Consider the following 18,182-nt stretch of genomic DNA (forward strand, 5'->3'; position numbering starts at 1 on the left):
AAAGAGAATACCTCAAGGGTTGAAGAGTAGCTTCATAATAGCTCAGAATAATTGCAAACAACAGCTTCTGGTACTGTGTCACTACTGATAGCCTGCATTCCTCATGTTAATGTGCAATGAGGTTTGCTAATTAGTGGCCTTTCGTCTTTTGTGTTACAGTGAAAATCTGGTATGTGTGATGAGCAAAATGGAATTTATTTTTTTTAAAATGATGCTACTGCTCGGTTCCAGAAAATGTATGTAATCTAGGAGAAATGCTCCCAACACAACAAAATGGAAGTCAATACTAGTGTTCATACTTAGGCAGGGGTGAGAGAGGATAGTGTGGGCTGCCTGTGGAGATTTTCATGTATGAGAGATTGTGAACAGAAATCTAGTTTGCTTCTGCTAATAGAGCCAGCATTAGAGTGCAGCTTGCAGTAACAGATCTCTGTACAAATACTACACAGAATAAAAAAGTTGAGTGTTTAATATGTTTAATAAATGTATAAGAAAGAGTTGGCCAAAACAAGTCTTCTGAATGGTAGTGGAGTTAATAGCTGAAAACCAGGAAACAGTTTCTGAAACATTGGCACCTTTCTTGGATTTAAGTAGTGGAAATAGTGCTTGATGTGAAAGTTCTTGTGCAAAGTACTGTTTCTAATTGGTTGTTAGAGAAAATGAGGTAAACTAATGGTTACAGTAAATTTTATCTCTCCGTAGACAGCAGTAACTTCAAGTAGATCTTAAAATACAGATCATTGTTCTTCAAATGTAGGAGAAACAATTTATTTCTCTGTCTCTTCTGAGGCTACTACCTTTAAACATGTAAAGATAAGAGCATTTCTTGCATGTGTTTTGCATAGTGAAAAATATTCATTAAACAGCCACTGGTCCATATTTCAGAATATTTGAGCTGATGTGTGAAAGGGGAATAAATTGTACAAAATGATCCACTGACTTCATAAAGCTATGAAAGACTAAGATAAAAGCCTGTGTATTCATTCAGCTTATCAGTCAAAAGTATTCAAAAAAATTCTGGTTATGTTTTCCTTAAGTTTTCTAGTTAAAATATTATTATGTGATAAATTGTATTCAGCACTAGTCAAGTTGGTCTACGTAAAACATATTAGGAAAATAATGGGATAAACTGAGTTTTGAAGACAGTTGGTGTGATCATTTCAATAAATCAAAAGGATCTCATAGTTTTTGAGAATTAAAAAAAATATTACTTTTTAATCTGATTTTTACATTTTATACTACTTTACTGATCCAGAAAGTGTATTATAACCAACTGTGTTCTATTTCAGCCTTGCAGTTCACCCGGATAAAACTTTGGTAGCTACAGGGCAGGTTGGGAAGGACCCTTACATTTGCATCTGGGATTCCTACCGTGTACAGACTGTGTCTGTTCTTAAGGATGCACATACACATGGAGTTGCCTGCTTAGCTTTCGATTCAGATGGCCAGGTTTGTATATCTTATTTCTCTGTGAAATTTCTCCGTGAAATCTTATTTCTCTTTGAATTTAGTTTGATTTCTGATTCTAGAAGATATGCCCATTAAAGTATTTTATGTTTAGGTAGCTGTATGGCTGTAGCACTGAAAGTCCTATTACAATTAATTTTTTAATGCAAGGACTGTAAACATAACTCCTTCAAAGATGATATTTCTGAGGCAAAAATCATGATGTAGAGGGATTGGGTGCTGGACAAATATCCAGAGAAGAAACGGCCCTCTGGCTCAAATGTAATACCTCCACCACATACTTGTCACCTGTACAAAGAGATCAGTTCCTGGCAAAGTTCTCACAATCCTGCAGCTTTTTTGGCAGCGGAGCTCCAGCGATCTCACTGCTAGGAGAGCTCGTTGGCTGGGGTGTGCGGTCAATTTAATTGAATAATGGGGTTAGGACACAGAGTGTGTGGCTTTGTACAATGTGATTAGATTATAAGATATTTTGAGACAAAATTGAAAATATAAGTAAATGGTGGGCTATTCACAGCTAAGCACGTTGATTTCCACACACATACACACACGCAGAGGCAAACTGTTTAAAGCATTCAGTTGTGAGTGAAGTAGGAGGACAATAGAGCTACGATTCACATAAACCTGAGAAATATTTCACATTCATAGTTTTATAGATACTTATCTGTGCAATTTTGTTGTTATTGATATCCAAATGAGCTTTCTGCTGTAATGCTGTGGTCATACTTCATAGATGGTTGCTGAAGTATTTTTTGGAATGCTTAGATTAGCTGATACCTGGATTCTTGCACAGATCCTGATTGTTTTTTGTATTTGCTTGTGTACCTCAGATTTACATCCCAATAGGGTGGAACTGCCTTTAGATGATTTTCTTAGAACAGCCGTGCTAGATGGTTAGCTGTCTATTGAGAAGTGTGTTATTATCATGTGCCTAGCTACTCTTCCACTGACCCCACAGTGCTTTCACTTTTTACTCTGAAGGCTGTGCAATGCATAAAATGTATTCTCACAGGAAACAAAAGTACTTGGGGGGGGGGGGGGCGGGCATTATCTTGTGTATTTTCAGTTTAAAGATTAGTCTGAAATGAAGGACACCAACATGAGCAATTGCCTTGAACGCCTTTAAAAAGCATTGGGTAACTTGAATTACTGAACAGCAGTATGGATGGCATTTCCCCATTAAAAATTGGAACTAGCTTTCTATTTTAAGCCCAGTTTTCAAATATCTTCCTCCAGTTTTCTTAAAAGTAAAGCCATTTCCTCTGAAATCTCCTGTGCCAATTATAATTAAAGAAAAAGGTGTTTCTGGGAATTGTGGAATAAAAAAATCTGATGAGAAAACCTTCAAATCAACTAATTTCTAATTTCTAATGCTATTATATTTTTTAAGATATTGCATGTTCAGAAATACCTGTTTTTACATTTTTTGCTTATTCTGAACTTTGTAAGACTGGTAGATAAACTTATTTAAGCACCTAATGGGAATAAAGCCTCACAGAAGAGCCTGGTCAGTATGAATTAAAGGTGGAGGCTCTTCTGAAAATCCTGCTGGGTGCTGTGCTGTAATTTAAAACTGAACTTTCTGTGGTGTTGACCTTGCAGAACAGTAACGTTCTGTTTCTGGAAATGCTGGAGAAGTTGCGGTTTGTTCGGGAAATAAAAATTTGCATGGGACGCTTTTATATCTGGAGCAAGACCAATGCTGGAAAACATAAATATGGATAATGTATCTTGGCTTTTTGCTGCTCTTTCTGGCTTTGCAGAAGAAGCTGCTGTGCTGAGCCAAAATCAAAGGGCATGGTAGAAAGACGTTGAGTATTTGGAATTCAGAGCTGCTAGCAGTTCCAGTTTATTTAGTCAGCACACCCAAGAGAGCTGGCATCTTGTGACAGGGCAAAACAGACTCCATACATTGCTTACACCTTTCCTTCTAATGCATATCTTTATTTCATATTGATTATCTATTAATGTCCAAGAAAGATTGGTATTTTAGTCCCAAACCACAAATAAATTCAAGTCATGTAAGGTATAGATGCAATAAGGAATGTATTCTTTTCTCTGCTACCTCTGTCGGCTGTCCACTTTCTAAATAAAAGTGGACTGAGGAAAAGCCCAGATAATTCTGCTTCTCTACCTGAGCTGGATCCCTATGGTCAGCTTGGCTTCCTCCCACTGCTGTGCACAGCTTCTAGTTCCAAGGGTAGCTGCTGTGTTGAGCACCACACAGCTCCAGAATGTGGACTTAGTGTGGATCTCAAAATAGTGACACTGCGTCTATATTTTAGCCAAGCTAATTAGCTATGCTTGTACCAGAAACTCTAGGGTGTCTGTTTCAGGCATTCAAATGAATTAGTTCTGAAATATTACTCCCTGCTGGACTTCAGCTGACCCTGCCTGGAGACAGCATAGTAGTTTCTGCGGTGCTTGCCTGGCATAATTTACCACAAACTGGCTAACGGAGAGTAAACAGGGTTTGTTATTTTTTTATACTATATGAAGATCAATATGCAGCTTAAATGAAGGGATAGCTTATATGCTTCCTTTATTTTATGTACCTTCAATATGGCTTTACATTTGGAAACAGATATATTTTGAGTAAATTTTCCATTTTGTACGTTACGTGTAATTATTACTGTATTTTAAAAGTACTGATGGGAGCTGAATATCTTGCAGAAATGTTGCTATTTGAAAATACTTTTTTTTGGGGGGGGGGCTTTTTTTGTATGGTCAGGAGGTGACATTTGATGGGAGGCAAGCTGCACTTTGGTCAAATGTTTAATGAATAGCTGTCAGTTTGCCTATGATTAAAAACATCTTTTGTTGAATCGGGAATTAATTGCAGTTTCTCCTTAAATTACTAATACCTACCCTTCACAGAATTACCTACAAGGCTGATGTCTTTTATATTGAAGTATTTCACCAATACTGCACAGTTCAATTTCTGGTCTGAGTTATTCTAGATGAGCCCTTTTGTGTGCTTTCTAAAAATAATACTTTTTTTTTTTTAAATGAAGTGAGGAGGGCACTGCCATAATACATACATACACTTCCAAATTTGGCATTAGGTAGCAGTAAGCTTCTTTAGCCAATCTTCTAAATCTGTGTAGATTTAAAAATAATTGTTTAATTATGTGCGTAAACTACTTGGCAGATATTTTCTTCTGGTAGTTCTGTGAATACTCTAAACATAATTCTGTCAACTTCTCTTCCAGAAGGAGGACTTAAAAGGGTGTTCCAACCAAAAAGGAAATTCTGCATTTATCACTTTTCTGCCAGCAGGAGATCTTCCTCAGTAGACCTATGTTAAAAGAAAATATAAAATATTTCCTAATTTCCCCTAGTACTTTCACTGTCCATCTACCCAACTAATGGTAATTTCCTGACTGGTAGTTACAGTTCAGATCTGCTGTTGTTCACATTATGAATCTAAAAGATACTGTAAGTACTGCCATGGTTTCCATGGTGAAGAGGGAGAGTATAAAAGAGGTGAGAAAAAGTTGGAATCGGTGAAGGTTCCGTGAAAAATATCCTGTGTTTTGATCAGTACATCCAAGCCCCTGGCTAGGTGTAGATTGCTCAAGGACAAGTAAGACTTCTGCTACAACAGTCTTTTCTGAAAGTAAATGTTTCTGTGTTGGTAACTGGCAGGAGCAGGTTTCTTTCCCATATTTGATTTTCTTTTTCCTTCATGACCACACATCTGATAATCAAGCATGTTATCTTTGGTTAAATGTAGATATTCAGTACACATCTGAGATAGAACTCCAGATTTTGAACCTACCTTTATCTGCCATTTCAAAAACTCACATATGGTGAGTCTTCGGGCAGATTTTGCGTTAATGTATCATAATCAAATCTTCCAATTATTTGGTGTCTTGCAAGTTCTTGCAGTAGATTCTCACGCAGTTTGGTTTTACAAGACCTTGAGTATTTTTATTTCAATGAATGACAACATAAAAGTAGGCTGGGCTCAGAGAAATTTGTGGCATGAATCTGTAATTAGGTTTTTGGGGTTTTTTGTTGGTTTGGTGGGGTTTTGGGTTTTATTTTTTTCTTTTCATTAATACCATGTTGCTTAGTACATTTGCTGGTAAGATATTGGTTGGGTTATGCATTATTCACTAGGCAGAGTTCAGGTATTATATTAGGCATAACGCATGTTGTCAACTCCCATGAAACCAGTCAAAAAAGATACATTTCATTGCTCTGAAATAAAGGAACTGTAACTGTTAAGAAGGCAGTGAAGGATGCATGTGGGCCTACTGCATTTAAACCAGAGCCTTTTGGTGTAGTGGCTGGCCTAAGAAGGAAGACGAACACTATGTTTTTACACTTTAAAATGGTGTGGAAAGGCATGGAGTACCTGGTCTCTGAATTATTTTGCTACAGAATGAAAACCAGAACCTTCTGTTTCTTTATGAATAATGATTTATTCTCTCAGTTGTACAGTAGTTGATAGCCTTACTGCAATTAGTATTTTTTCTAATATAGCATTTCAGAGGAATCGCTGGTAATTATGCTTGTTTTCTTTGCCAGCTCAGTCTTTTGGATTATCATAGACATCTCTAGACTGTAAACAATTTGCCTATTGAAAATTTGAGCCAAAAAATAGCGGACATTTAGTTCAAGGAAATCCAGTTGAAGAGATTCACTTTGCAAGTCATGTTCTTGAAGCAAATCTTGAGGGAAAGGATCTGGTCAATCTGATCTCTGAAGCGTATGTCCCTTTGGACCAGATGGTTCATCTGCTGATCTTTGAGGCAAATAGAAAGGTTTCATTTATTGCATGTTCTTGAAGTGCAGGCTTTCCTATAACAGAGCAAAATGCATAGAAGTTTCAGTTGGACTGTTAATTCCTTATGATAAGAAGTTATTAGACAGGACAATGAGAACAAGGGATAGGCAGTGTGGACACAACAGATCTGGCTGTTTTTAAGAAGTCATGCTACTGAGCTGCAAGATTGTTTCCCATGAAAACAGCCTCGCCTCTTCCCAAGGTGCAAGTTACTCAGGCATATTCCTTTTAGCTAATGCATGTTGGACATATCCATTACATACCCCTATCCACATGCATTGGTATCACATCCATTATGTACACTTGCAGTTATGTACATTTGGCACTAGCTTGGTCTTTGGTACAGATCACAACACCCAGTTGTAACATCCCTGATCTGCAGTCAAAGCTTTCTCACCTAATAAGAAATCCTGGAAATAATATAAAGTTGGACATAATTAGTGCAGTCACTGGAAGGGAAAAAGTCTACAACCTTCACAATAACCGTTGGTCATCTGGGTATGTTGCAGATTTTCCCTTCCATTTTATTTTATCCTTTTTCTTTCTTGCATTATTGAGATTTATAAGTGTTAGAATTATTAGTTATCTTAATTGATGATTAATTAATAATTTCAATAATTTTAGTTACTTTGGTGGTTAATTAATAATTTAAGTTATTTTAATTGGTTTGATATACTAAGCTATGTAAAAGGCAACTATTAAAAGTATATCCAGTTCTGATTCGAAAGGTCAACAAAATGAGCATAATGAACAAAATTGTATTTGGAAATAAGAGGGCTTCTATTTCCCCTTCACTTTTATTGTGAGATTAATAAATCAAATGCTAGAATGGTGTGTACCTGAAACAAACACTTCAAGTATTTCATTATAAGGATTGTACTTGAAACATTGGTAACCTGAAATCAATGATCTGATTTTTTAGAAAAGATGAGACATTTCAGTACTTTCTACAGGGAGTAAATGTTAAGCGCGAGTATCATGATGGTGCCTTTGCGATGTAGTTCAAACCCAAGTCACATGTGGGAAAATCAGTTTGTACACCTAATAATCTGAAATACAGTAAAGTGATTTTGGAGTTGGTTTTCTGTTAACTGGATTACTATTTTTTTTCCTTAGCGTTTAGCTTCAGTGGGACTGGATGCCAAAAATACAGTGTGTATTTGGGACTGGAAGAGAGGAAAACTACTGGCAACAGCCACAGGCCATTCAGACAGGGTAATTGTATGAAGGATTTACTGAATTTTTTCTGGGAGTTGCAAAAGTTTTATTAAAATAATTTTTGTTTGCATTAGGTTAATGCAAAGATAATTTTGATCATTCTACCTGGCTTTTAAAATACTGAACAAGGTATTTATTTATTCTCATTATGCCAGACATAGCATGCAGCACTGTGTTAGTAACTGAGGCGCATGATGGATCCTTGAGCTGACTAGTAAGCCTAGGGAGGAAGTACTTTGTAATTGCACACTGATTAGGACGATTTAGTGCTCTTTACATGAGCTGTGAAATGCTATATCAATGGACACAGATAATGTTCCTTCTGAATATGTCAAAAAGACAGTTTATCCCGAGGGAAAGTTTAATTCTCTCTTTTATTTTGCTTAAGAGAGTTACCTGTAGAAGAAACACAATTAGGATAAATATTCCTTTTATATCTATTAACTTCAGGTAAAGGATCATAAACTCAATAAATAGGAGAACTGAACAGGTTTGAGTTTGGAATATTATTCAGGATTAGGAAATGTTTAACAGGTTTAGCACAAGTGGAATACCTCCCCAATATATATAAGCACTAGGATGCAAACATTAAAATAAATTAAGGACATGTTCTGACAATTTTTCTTTTATCCATATTATGATATTATAGCATGTTAGAATGTTATAATATTGAAATAGCATAATGTTTTACTACATGTGATGGAGTATTTATATATGCAAAGCAACAGACTAAACCCTTCTTTACAGTTTGTGCATACATGCAGTCTATTTGCATCTTCTGTGTCATCTCAATCAATCTGGTAGTTAATTTTTACTTACAGTGTTCACAACAGAACAGAATCTTTGTCCTTATTCGAATTTCTCTTTCAGAACTGATTCACTTCCAAGTTACATCAGTGGAAGTTTTGCTACTGACCTCAGTAGGTACAAGATCAGGTTCTGAATTAGCGGAAGACTCCAGGACAGGCAAGAAGTACTAAGATCTTAGTCCCAGTAGAGTTTCACAACCACAAAAAGGAGATTTTGCACTGAAGAGGGAGTGGGAAAGAATGCATATCTAATTAGGGCACAAATTCTGATGATTTAGCATGCAAGCATCATAAAGCATTTCTGGAGTTGAAGTATCTTCTGTGTTCTAACAAGATTTAAACAAAATAGTACTTGAACTATTGTAAATCCTGATGATAATATCTTTATAAAGAAAACAAGTAGTTTGCAGGAAGGCGTTGCTTCCTCGTGTATAAAATGAACGATGGGTAAGCTAGCTGTTAAGTATATCAGAAGCAAAATGTCCCATTGTCTTTCTCTACAGACATACATTTCCTGAAGTAATTTATGGTTGTGGTAACCTCACTGTTTTTCAGCTTGGGTGTTGAAAAGCTGAATGCCGGGGGTAAAAAGTCTAAAAATGACATATTGTTGAAAATCTGGGCCAAATTACAAACTTTTTTTGTTTCCAATCTTTATACAATATTCTTCATTTGGCATAATCCCATAGGCATAGAATAGACTGTAAGTTTGTTCTGGTAAGCTACGCAGGATCTGATACTTCATTTTTTGATGTGTACTATTAAAAACGTAAATGTAACATTAATCAAAACGAAAAATTCAATTTTAACTCTGTAGATTAGGTCAGATGAACTATATTCACTCATTTTGTCACCGTGGTCTTCCATAATCATGTTAAATTAGACACTGTACCTTTTACCTAAAATAATGAGTAAAGATAAATATACTGATCTTTCATCCCTAAATGTGAAGAACGTTATATTACACTATAATTCCCATTTTATGTGAGACAGTAAGTACCATTTATTCAGTAACACCTTGGAGCTGGGATAGATTGGAAGTGTGAAGGCAGGAATGAGGTGTGTTGACTGAACTGTGTGAGGAAGCCTGCATATTCACCTTCATCTTTGTTTACAAAGAGTTCCAAATTTACCTAAATAGCATTCTTTCCTTTTTAGTAGTACTTTGCAACAGAGATGATGCCTAAAAATTGGTGGAAGCTAACTGACCTGAAATGCAATTAATGTATAAATCAGCTTATTGTATTTCTTAACAGATATTTGATATTTCCTGGGACCATTATCAACCAAATAGAATTGTCAGCTGTGGAGTAAAACACATAAAGGTAAATAGTTTTTATTGCTTACTTGTTAAAAAGTAAATAAATATCATGAAATAAAATTGTCCTCTTACATGATGTAGGCTTTAAATATAAGATGATATATATTTTTCTTTCTTTACTCTATAAACATTTTAGCAAAACTTTTTGTTTGAAGCCTATTTAGACATTCAGCAGTGACTGAGGCACAGATCCACGTAACAAGCAAGGAAGGAAGATCATTGGTACAGTTTTCATCATTATATACTTGTAATTTGGGGGTTTTCTGCTTTCTCCATTCCACCTAAATTGTCTCAAAATTGTCTCAGCTGTTAGTGATTTCTCTCAGTTACTGAACAGGTATAGGAGGAACTAAGTTAAAAGAATGAATTGAATGAACTGCTTGCTATTTGGCCTATCATGCTACCAGCATTTGTAGCAGTACCAAAGAGAAGGTATGCAAGACCTGCAGAGATGAACAGATGAAAACTCTAGTGCCCCACTATTTGCTCCTTCTAAGTCACCTTTTCTGGAGTTGTTTTAAATATGAAAATTAATATATACTATAGTTTAGGACACAACATTCTCATGTCTGTGAAAAGCTTAGAAAGTAATCCTTCTGTTTGCCAATATTCCTTGCAGGTTTCTAGTTTTCTTGTGTCTCATCAAAAGCATTCCTAACAGATGGCAATTATTTCACATGACTGGGGTGGGAAGAGCTTTAACTAGAAGTTTAGGAAACCCGTTAATATCTCTAGTTCTGGTTACTGAGAAGCTTGTGCCCTTAAAACCACCGCTGCTTTCAAACTGTGGGTGGTTTTGACAGCAATGATACCATCTGTTGTATTCTGCAAGCTGTTTTCCCAAACCTGTCATTGTTTGGCACCTGTATTATGTTTAAAATGGCCATAATTACCCTGCACATGCATAATACCAGGCAAAGTAAGTACATATAGAGGCATGCCAAAAGAAAAGAAAAAAAAATAGTGAGGAGGGGAAATGAATCCTCTCCAGTTCTCCTCCAGTGATGCTCAAACAGCAGTCTGTATACTTGCCATTTGTTGTAAGGCTGTGGACATGTGATAATTAACTTGCAACAAAGCAAAAGAACAGCTCAAAAGTAATTGTATGACTGTGAGAATTGGAACTAATGCTTGGGAATAGTGCCATTTATTCCTTTAGTGTTACAGGTCTGTTGGCTTATTTGGCTGAGCAGACATTAGAAGCTGTGGTAAAGCCTAGGAGCTGAGGAATCTCACACTGACCTCAGGATCCTCCCTCCGCCCGTTTCCTAACACTGCTACCCGCTCTCTTGCCCTTCTACAGCTAACCAGAAGTGAGGCGAGTATATGTTTTACTCACAGGATGAAAGCCCTGGGGAAGTATTCCCACTGTCTTCTCATAAACTGTCTTAAGAGGCAAAGGGAAAATTTAATTGAATTAGAAGTACAGAAGGATCTGAAATAAAAAGTCTTGATCCAAGGATTTGCTGGAATTCAGCTTTATAGGAATTTCATAGGAGTGAGTACAGAGAGGAAGACCTAAGAATTCAGCTTATAGCCATGAAAAGATGTAGGCATATAAAGCAGGAATGAGATAGACATTATGCATCTATGTTAGACATTTCAATATTCCTGTCCAGTCTCTGACAGTATCTCTGCAGTGCACAACAGACCACAGGGCATAGATGCCTTGACTAATAAAGACCTGAGCTGGCAAGTCCATTCAGGACTGTGCTACACCACGTAGATTTACTGTTCTGTTCCTGCGTATGTCCAGAACGTCCTAGTGCTGGCAGGCCTGAATATTTCAGCACTTCTCTTACAAATCTAATTGAAATGCTTTTTGCCTTCCCAGGAAAGTCTGGTCCTTGAGAGGGAGCTGAGTACATGAACTATCCTCTCTGCTTGATAGAATTAATGTTTATTTTTTAAAAAGGCACTCTGATTCTAAAAGAAATAATATGGTATTTCTAGCCCACCACTACAGGCACCCTTCCAAGACAAACTTTGTATTGTCTTGACTTTTTTTCTCTTCCCCAGTCAGTCTTACATTCTTTTTTTGCAGAATGTTACTGTGTCTGTGTAGACTTAGAGAACCTATTACTCTCATAGTTTGAGAGTTGTTTCTTATACAAGCATTTGCAGTCTCCATCCAGTAGATGGTTACTCAGTAAATGTAACTATATTTGAGGGATGTATATCTCTCAGTACACTGGAAAAGGGCAGAGATGTCTACTCCAGGCACATAAATTCTGTAAGATAAAGTATCTTATTACTTCAGAACTACACCTGTATTTTAAGTTTTGCAGGCAAGAAAATTGAGATGTTCCTGGCTTTAAAAGGTGTGCATTCGTACTGACAGATATCACTGAGCAAAACACCATAAAAGATAGTGAGATAATGAGAAGGGGTAGTGTAGCAATAGCGAGTCAGAACTGTGCCTCACTTTCTCAAACAATTTGCTCATTTTGGTTTATTCTTAGACTTACTGCATTTACCTGGGGGTTTCCTTGGTTAAGTGGGCAGTTTTGGAGTAATGGGCAGCCTGGTAGGACTACCAGGAGCATGTGTGTCCAGATACTGCTCTGTAAGGATGTACATCTGTGAGATCTGCATACTAATATGAAAAAAAACAGAAATTGTGCAGAAATTTTTCCTAATATGCCGTTTACATTTCACAGTTTTGGACATTGTGTGGAAATGCACTGACAGCAAAGAGAGGAATATTTGGTAAAACAGGAGATCTCCAAACTATACTTTGTTTAGCATGTGCAAAAGAAGATATCACGTACTCTGGTGCTTTAAATGGAGACATCTATGTTTGGAAAGGGCTAAACTTAGTCCGCACAATTCAAGGAGCACATAGTGTAAGTTATGGTTTTAATGTCAATTTCTGAAATTAACTTTTTGTTGAATTGAAAAACTTCTTGAAGGCTTAGCTACAGAGATGTTCTTCTGTTTCAGGTCAGAAGAATGTCTAAGACTGTTTATCAATTAAGAACTTATATGTAATCTTAGATTTGTTTACATGTTGTCAACAGATGCTAGCTGCTGAACTGATACTGACAGGACTGCTGATATTTATAGCATTGATTTAACCAAGCAGACTAAAGTGACCTGTCTAAATCTAAAGTTTCATAGATTGAGTAGCTTCAGTTATGATCAGTTTACTTTAAAATAGTTGGTAATGAAATCATCTTATTTTAAATAGAATTTTATCACTAAAATTCCCAACAAAGAAGACTGACTCCTCATAAAAGCTTCAATGTGGAGTAAACCTCTTTAATCTGTGAATTGCACTCCAGATATATTCCAAAGACAGTTTACTCCAGTTGGCTTCGTAACACCACCCTCCACCCCCCTCCCAGTTTGGAGCACTTATAATGACAGAGAGAAGGGGGAGTGCATTGAATCAATTTCTAACCAGTCTAATAAATGTGTATCTCTGTTGTTGCTGCAGTAAAGGCACAGTAGGATGGGGTTTTTTTACTAGTTTCAAGTGTATTTGAGAACTACTCCAATTTTGAATATGATTGTGGCTAATGGCATTCTAGCAAGGGGGGGGCGGGGGTTGAACAAAAGGAAACAAGTGTATTTTCCTTAGGAGTGATATGAAATCTAACAGTTGTTGCTATAGTTTTCTTCTAGAACCTTTCTAGAAATAGCACTGCAAACAACAGGGTTTTTTTCTGATCTTCCCAAATTAGTTACGTTGATAGTGAATCAAGATTCATAGTAGCTCTTCAAATTAGATCTAAGTGTTCAGGAGACTAATTGTTATTTATAGATATAATCCCTAGTTTGTGAAAGCAGTCAGACTGAAGTCAGTGGGACACCTTACCTGCAGAACTACTGTGTGCTTGCCAGGTTGTGGTTATGTGCAACTGCAATAACGTGGGAATATCTTTGGCAAATGGTAAACCCCGGTAGTATGTTTGCAGAATTCTGTTTGCAGGATTTTATTTAGATTCATTAGAATGATTAAATACAATCTCTTTCTATATAATGTGTTCTGTTTCATCATTAGAAATTATGGGGTTTGCATAGCTAACGTGCATTCGCTTGCCCAATTCCTAATCTCCATGTAATTGATTATTAGAAATGTTCATTTATTAAGACAATGAACAAGGCCATTTTGAAAACAGTTGTTCATTGTATTAATTTCCATGCAGTTCGACATGTCTCGTACCTGAGAAATGTTCCTAATAAAATACTGAATCAGCAGGCATTCCATGAGCTATTCCAGTGTAGTACAGCATACTCATCATAATGAGGCATTTTCAAAAATGAAGAAGGAGTTCAAACTGTAATAGAAACTTGTCTTTCAACAAAGAGAATGAATTGACACTCTTTCAGTTCCTGTCAGATTCCAATGATGTCTGAATTCATGAAAGAATGTCTCAATCGTCTCTGCACCTGTAAGAATATTTGTATTGCTTGTTTGCTTGTTTTTGTTTATTCTGGGTAGCTATTTATTTTAAGTGTTCCATTATTTATTTAACAGTCCTTATAATAGTATTAACTAAACTAAATTTAAAGTTCTGCAAATAGGCTATATCACTGCTATTTGTACAAAAATTTCTACATAAATCACTGAAGTGGGAGCACTTGAAATAAAAGTATCCCCCTGTGTTTGCTGGTTTGCTTTCTGGATGGACAACATTTTGCTGCCTAGCAGTTTCTAGCCTTTAACAAGAGTCTGTTCAAAAACATTTGGTTTGTGTGTTTAAATCAATTGTAAAGAACTTTAAAACTTGTTATACTGTTGGTTAACAGGCTGGAATTTTTAGTATGTATGCTTGTGAGGAAGGTTTTGCCACTGGAGGGAGAGATGGTTGCATTCGGTTATGGGACACTGAATTCAAACCAATTACTAAAATTGATCTCAGGGAGACTGAACAAGGATACAAAGGTAATGAGCTATTACTTTAATGGTTTTTCACACATCTAGATAATGGATTATGACACAATTTAATCTGAAGCATTAATGTATCTGCATACTGCTGATTTTCTTACTTAATGACTGTATTTACTTTTGAGATCTGTATTCCCCTTTTTTCTCTGACAACGATGTAGCCTGAAGAGAAGGGGTTTCCATGTTTCGTACTATAAACAGAGGGATGCTTATAGTTGCAGCTCCCCACCATGCAAATAAAAGAAGATAAGTAAAACTAATTAATCACAAAACAATAGGAGAATGAAGTTGGCCAACCTTTAACTTAATTAATTGCAATTTGTTTAACTGATTGAGATTTCTGGAACCTGATATTCAAAGATGCTGACCATCTTAGCACTCTATTAGGTTCGTTTGGAATGGTAGCACCTGGCATATTTAATAGAGAGAATGTTATTAAATTCTTGACTATCATATGCTTCCTATGAGCTTAGTCATCATTTCATTTAATGATTAGACTCTCGGAGCACTTATAACCTCCATAGATCGTAATGCATGCTTTATCAAGACCTTAGTCTTCTGGGAATTCTACTCTTGCATTTGGATTGAGAGTATAGCAGTCTGTTGGCTGGTTTGAAGCAAGCTTTATACGCTTTTGGCAGCCAACTCTGTAATGGTTAGCGTTAATTTCCCCTGCTTCTTGGCTTATGTTTTCAGACCTAGTCTTCATACTAAAATTGCCATTGAAATAGTCAAGAGGCCACTAAGAAGGAAAAAATTTTCTTTCTCAGTTCTGGATATTTTGGCCTGTGATCTAGTGATGAGCTAGTTATGTTTATTTTTCATCTTAAACCAGGTGAGCTGATGATTCTAATACTTGTAAAATGCATAGGTTTGCAATATCTAGGTTCATCCAACAAGCAAACTGCCAGCAGCCTTAGATGAACACTGCTCCAAAGTGCTTACTGTAGTGTAAACTCATGGAATTTAGCCCTCAAGAAAGTCAGATACCCAACCAGGAGTCCCTTTGCTCTCCTGTTCTGTCTTTATGTAGTTTTTTGCAGCCAGGATCAAAATGTTTAACATTCATTTCTAGAAAACAATAGCAGTACTTTATAACCATTTACAGCAGTTTTGATAAATTTAGAAATACTTTCTAAAACTGTGGAGAAATAAGCTTGTATACCTGGGTTAGACGGGTCATTCTGGCTGATACCAGTCTTGCAGGCCATCTGTTCCTAGTAAAAGTCAAAGTAAATGGGAAGGGTGACACAGAGAAAGCAGTGCTCACCAGTGAAACGCGCATCTTCAACTTCCTTGGTTCTTTGTGAAGTGATTCTGGGAGGGAGATTTATCCCACACATTTGTGAGACCAGAGTAGAAGCTTTTTTTTTTTTTTTTTCCTCTCACTGCTGCCTGGGATGTGTCAACACTGAAGGCAAAACAGACTTTAGCTAACTTCAGTTACTTTTAATTGACTGTAGTTATCTTCTGTGGCAAGTTATTACTTCAAAATTATAACTTACATTACAGAGCTGTAATGTATTCATAAGGTATCTTCTTCCTGCACGTTATCTGCAGAAAGCACCTAGCTATCCTGCAGGTTGCCTAAGAAATTTTGATCTTGATGGAAGTGAAATCAAGGAAGGGCTTATTGAAGGTGAATTCTCATTAGACACGCGATGGAGTGATTCTAACTTGATGCCATTATTTCTACCATCTCTTCAGTGCTACAGGATATAGAACATATAGATGAGAGCAGCTGAGTAGAACCAGGCACTGTAACAACAGCGATATGGCTGAGAGACAGTCAGTAGAGGTTTTTGCTATCTTCTTACTCAGGGAAAGTAGTAGAAAATTTCATTTCCAGAAAGTGAATTGAGTTGCCATTTAGACTTGTATGTAGGTGATAACAGTTTGTTCAAAATGGATACATTAATTGATTTCTAAAAACTAAAACTAGAACACTGTCCAAATTTTGTCTTCGAAGTATTTATTCAGGTTTACGTTTGTTTGTTAAAATAAAAACATTGCCTTGGTTTAATGGCAAGAAACTGACTTAAGCAAAATTTATCAAAGCTTAGGCAAAGACGGTGTTCCCATGAGCATAATCATTGAGACTAAGTAAAATGACATAATGGTGTATCTGTGAAAAGTGTGGCGGGACTGCTGATCTGACTACAACTATAAAAAATTAGTGCCTTGAGGATGACTGCAGGTCATAATAGCCAAGCATACACTTACACCTTGTCACCGTAATTTTTTAAAATCTTTACCTTTTTCCTATTTCAGGGTTTCTTCTCTCTCTGTTCTTTCAGTGTGATAGAACTCTTGCCTGCAATGTTTCTGTTATGTCTGTCCTTTTCTGCTGTTTCTGTCTAACATGTCACCCACTGATGATCACTTCCATTTATTGCTTGCTACTAACAGACTGTGGAAATTCTGTTTCTGTTTTCAGTTATGTCAATGGCACTGATTAGTTTAAGCACATATGTAACTTCAGGCAATGGTGGTAGCCTTAACTGCTTACCTATGACCTTCTGTCCCTCCTTTCCAATTACCTTTTCCAAAGCAGTTTGCAAAGGCATCAGCTTTGAAACTTAAAACATCTTTCTAGGGTGCCAGGAAGACTTTTTCCCCACCCTCTTATATACCAGTCATCCTGTACTGAAGGGTACTAAACACCTGTTAAGTGAGATGCATCACCAGTAACAATCTGATCATGGGCTTGGGTTTTGTATTTAAATATATATGTATATTAGTAAAAAAATCGAATACATAATCTTTCTTTATGTGCAGTACCTCACAGAAAACATTACCTTTCCCACATCAAAAGATGTACTTTGTATTCTAAAACTTAACAGTATCCATTTTTCACTTAACATCTGAACATCATTTATTGTGTGGCCTTTGGTGTGTACCAAGAAGATGTAAGTCATAACTTCAGTTTTAATTTAGCTAAGTCACAAAACGGCATTATCAAAAGTAAAAAGTACAGGGAATGGACAAGACAATAAATGAAAATTAATTTGCCCTCTCAAGAGATGACACAAAACGCCTACAATGTATTTTATTTATGTGACCAGTAGTTAATTGCATTATGTATTTGGTGCCAAAAGATGTTGAAATGATGAAGTGGTTGACAATGACTATGCGACAAATGGATTTTTTTACTCATTCACATCTCACAGCATCTAGACCCATTATTCAAACTTTGATTTCCATATACTGGAACGGAAAATACAAATGCTGCAGGCAGTTCACCAGAGAATGCTATCAAATTGCTCAGCCACCTAAGAGGGTATTTTTAAGATTGTGGGTAGTAAAATTCCAGCTGCTAAGTTAGGATCAGATTTGTGGAATAAGGTCAAGTTCTCTAAAAGTTATGCAAAGCAAGATTCTGTTGGTTTGGGGTTTTTGGAGGATTTTTTGTTCATGGTTTGTTGGTGTTTTCCAATAATCTTTTGGGGCTAAAATGGGGAAGCATGGTAACGTCGGCACAAACCATTTAAGTTCACCATTCGAATTTTATTCAACATTTTATTTAAATGTGCAAATAAGAAAAGTACTGATAAAAAGGAATAAAACCAACTTCAGTCACAGGAAACTTGTCTAATCTAAAATTTAGATTTTTAAATCATGTGAAATTAATTGTTTTTTTGAATTCAGTTCCCAAGGTGTGCACAAAGCGTAAGAGCT

At 36.3% G+C, this 18,182-nt stretch overlaps 1 protein-coding gene across 8 annotated transcripts in view; it reads left to right on the forward strand.

Annotated features, from left to right (window-relative positions):
- Window positions 1-18,182, forward strand: part of EML6 (EMAP like 6) — a 120,094-nt gene that overhangs the window by 34,925 nt on the left and 66,987 nt on the right. For all 8 annotated transcript variants that reach the window (XR_005830298.1, XR_005830299.1, XM_040611380.1 and 5 more), the window contains exons 2-6: window positions 1,290-1,449; window positions 7,379-7,477; window positions 9,546-9,614; window positions 12,271-12,456; window positions 14,366-14,501. Coding sequence is in view for 6 of the 8 variants with exons in the window: in XM_040611380.1 (XP_040467314.1) it covers window positions 1,290-1,449; window positions 7,379-7,477; window positions 9,546-9,614; window positions 12,271-12,456; window positions 14,366-14,501 (650 nt within the window). In the remaining 2 variants the exon portion in view is untranslated. The remainder of the gene's footprint in view (window positions 1-1,289; window positions 1,450-7,378; window positions 7,478-9,545; window positions 9,615-12,270; window positions 12,457-14,365; window positions 14,502-18,182) is intronic.

The sequence above is a fragment of the Falco naumanni genome, chromosome 12 (genome assembly GCF_017639655.2).
Source record: "Falco naumanni isolate bFalNau1 chromosome 12, bFalNau1.pat, whole genome shotgun sequence".
NCBI classification, from domain to species: Eukaryota; Metazoa; Chordata; class Aves; order Falconiformes; family Falconidae; genus Falco; species Falco naumanni.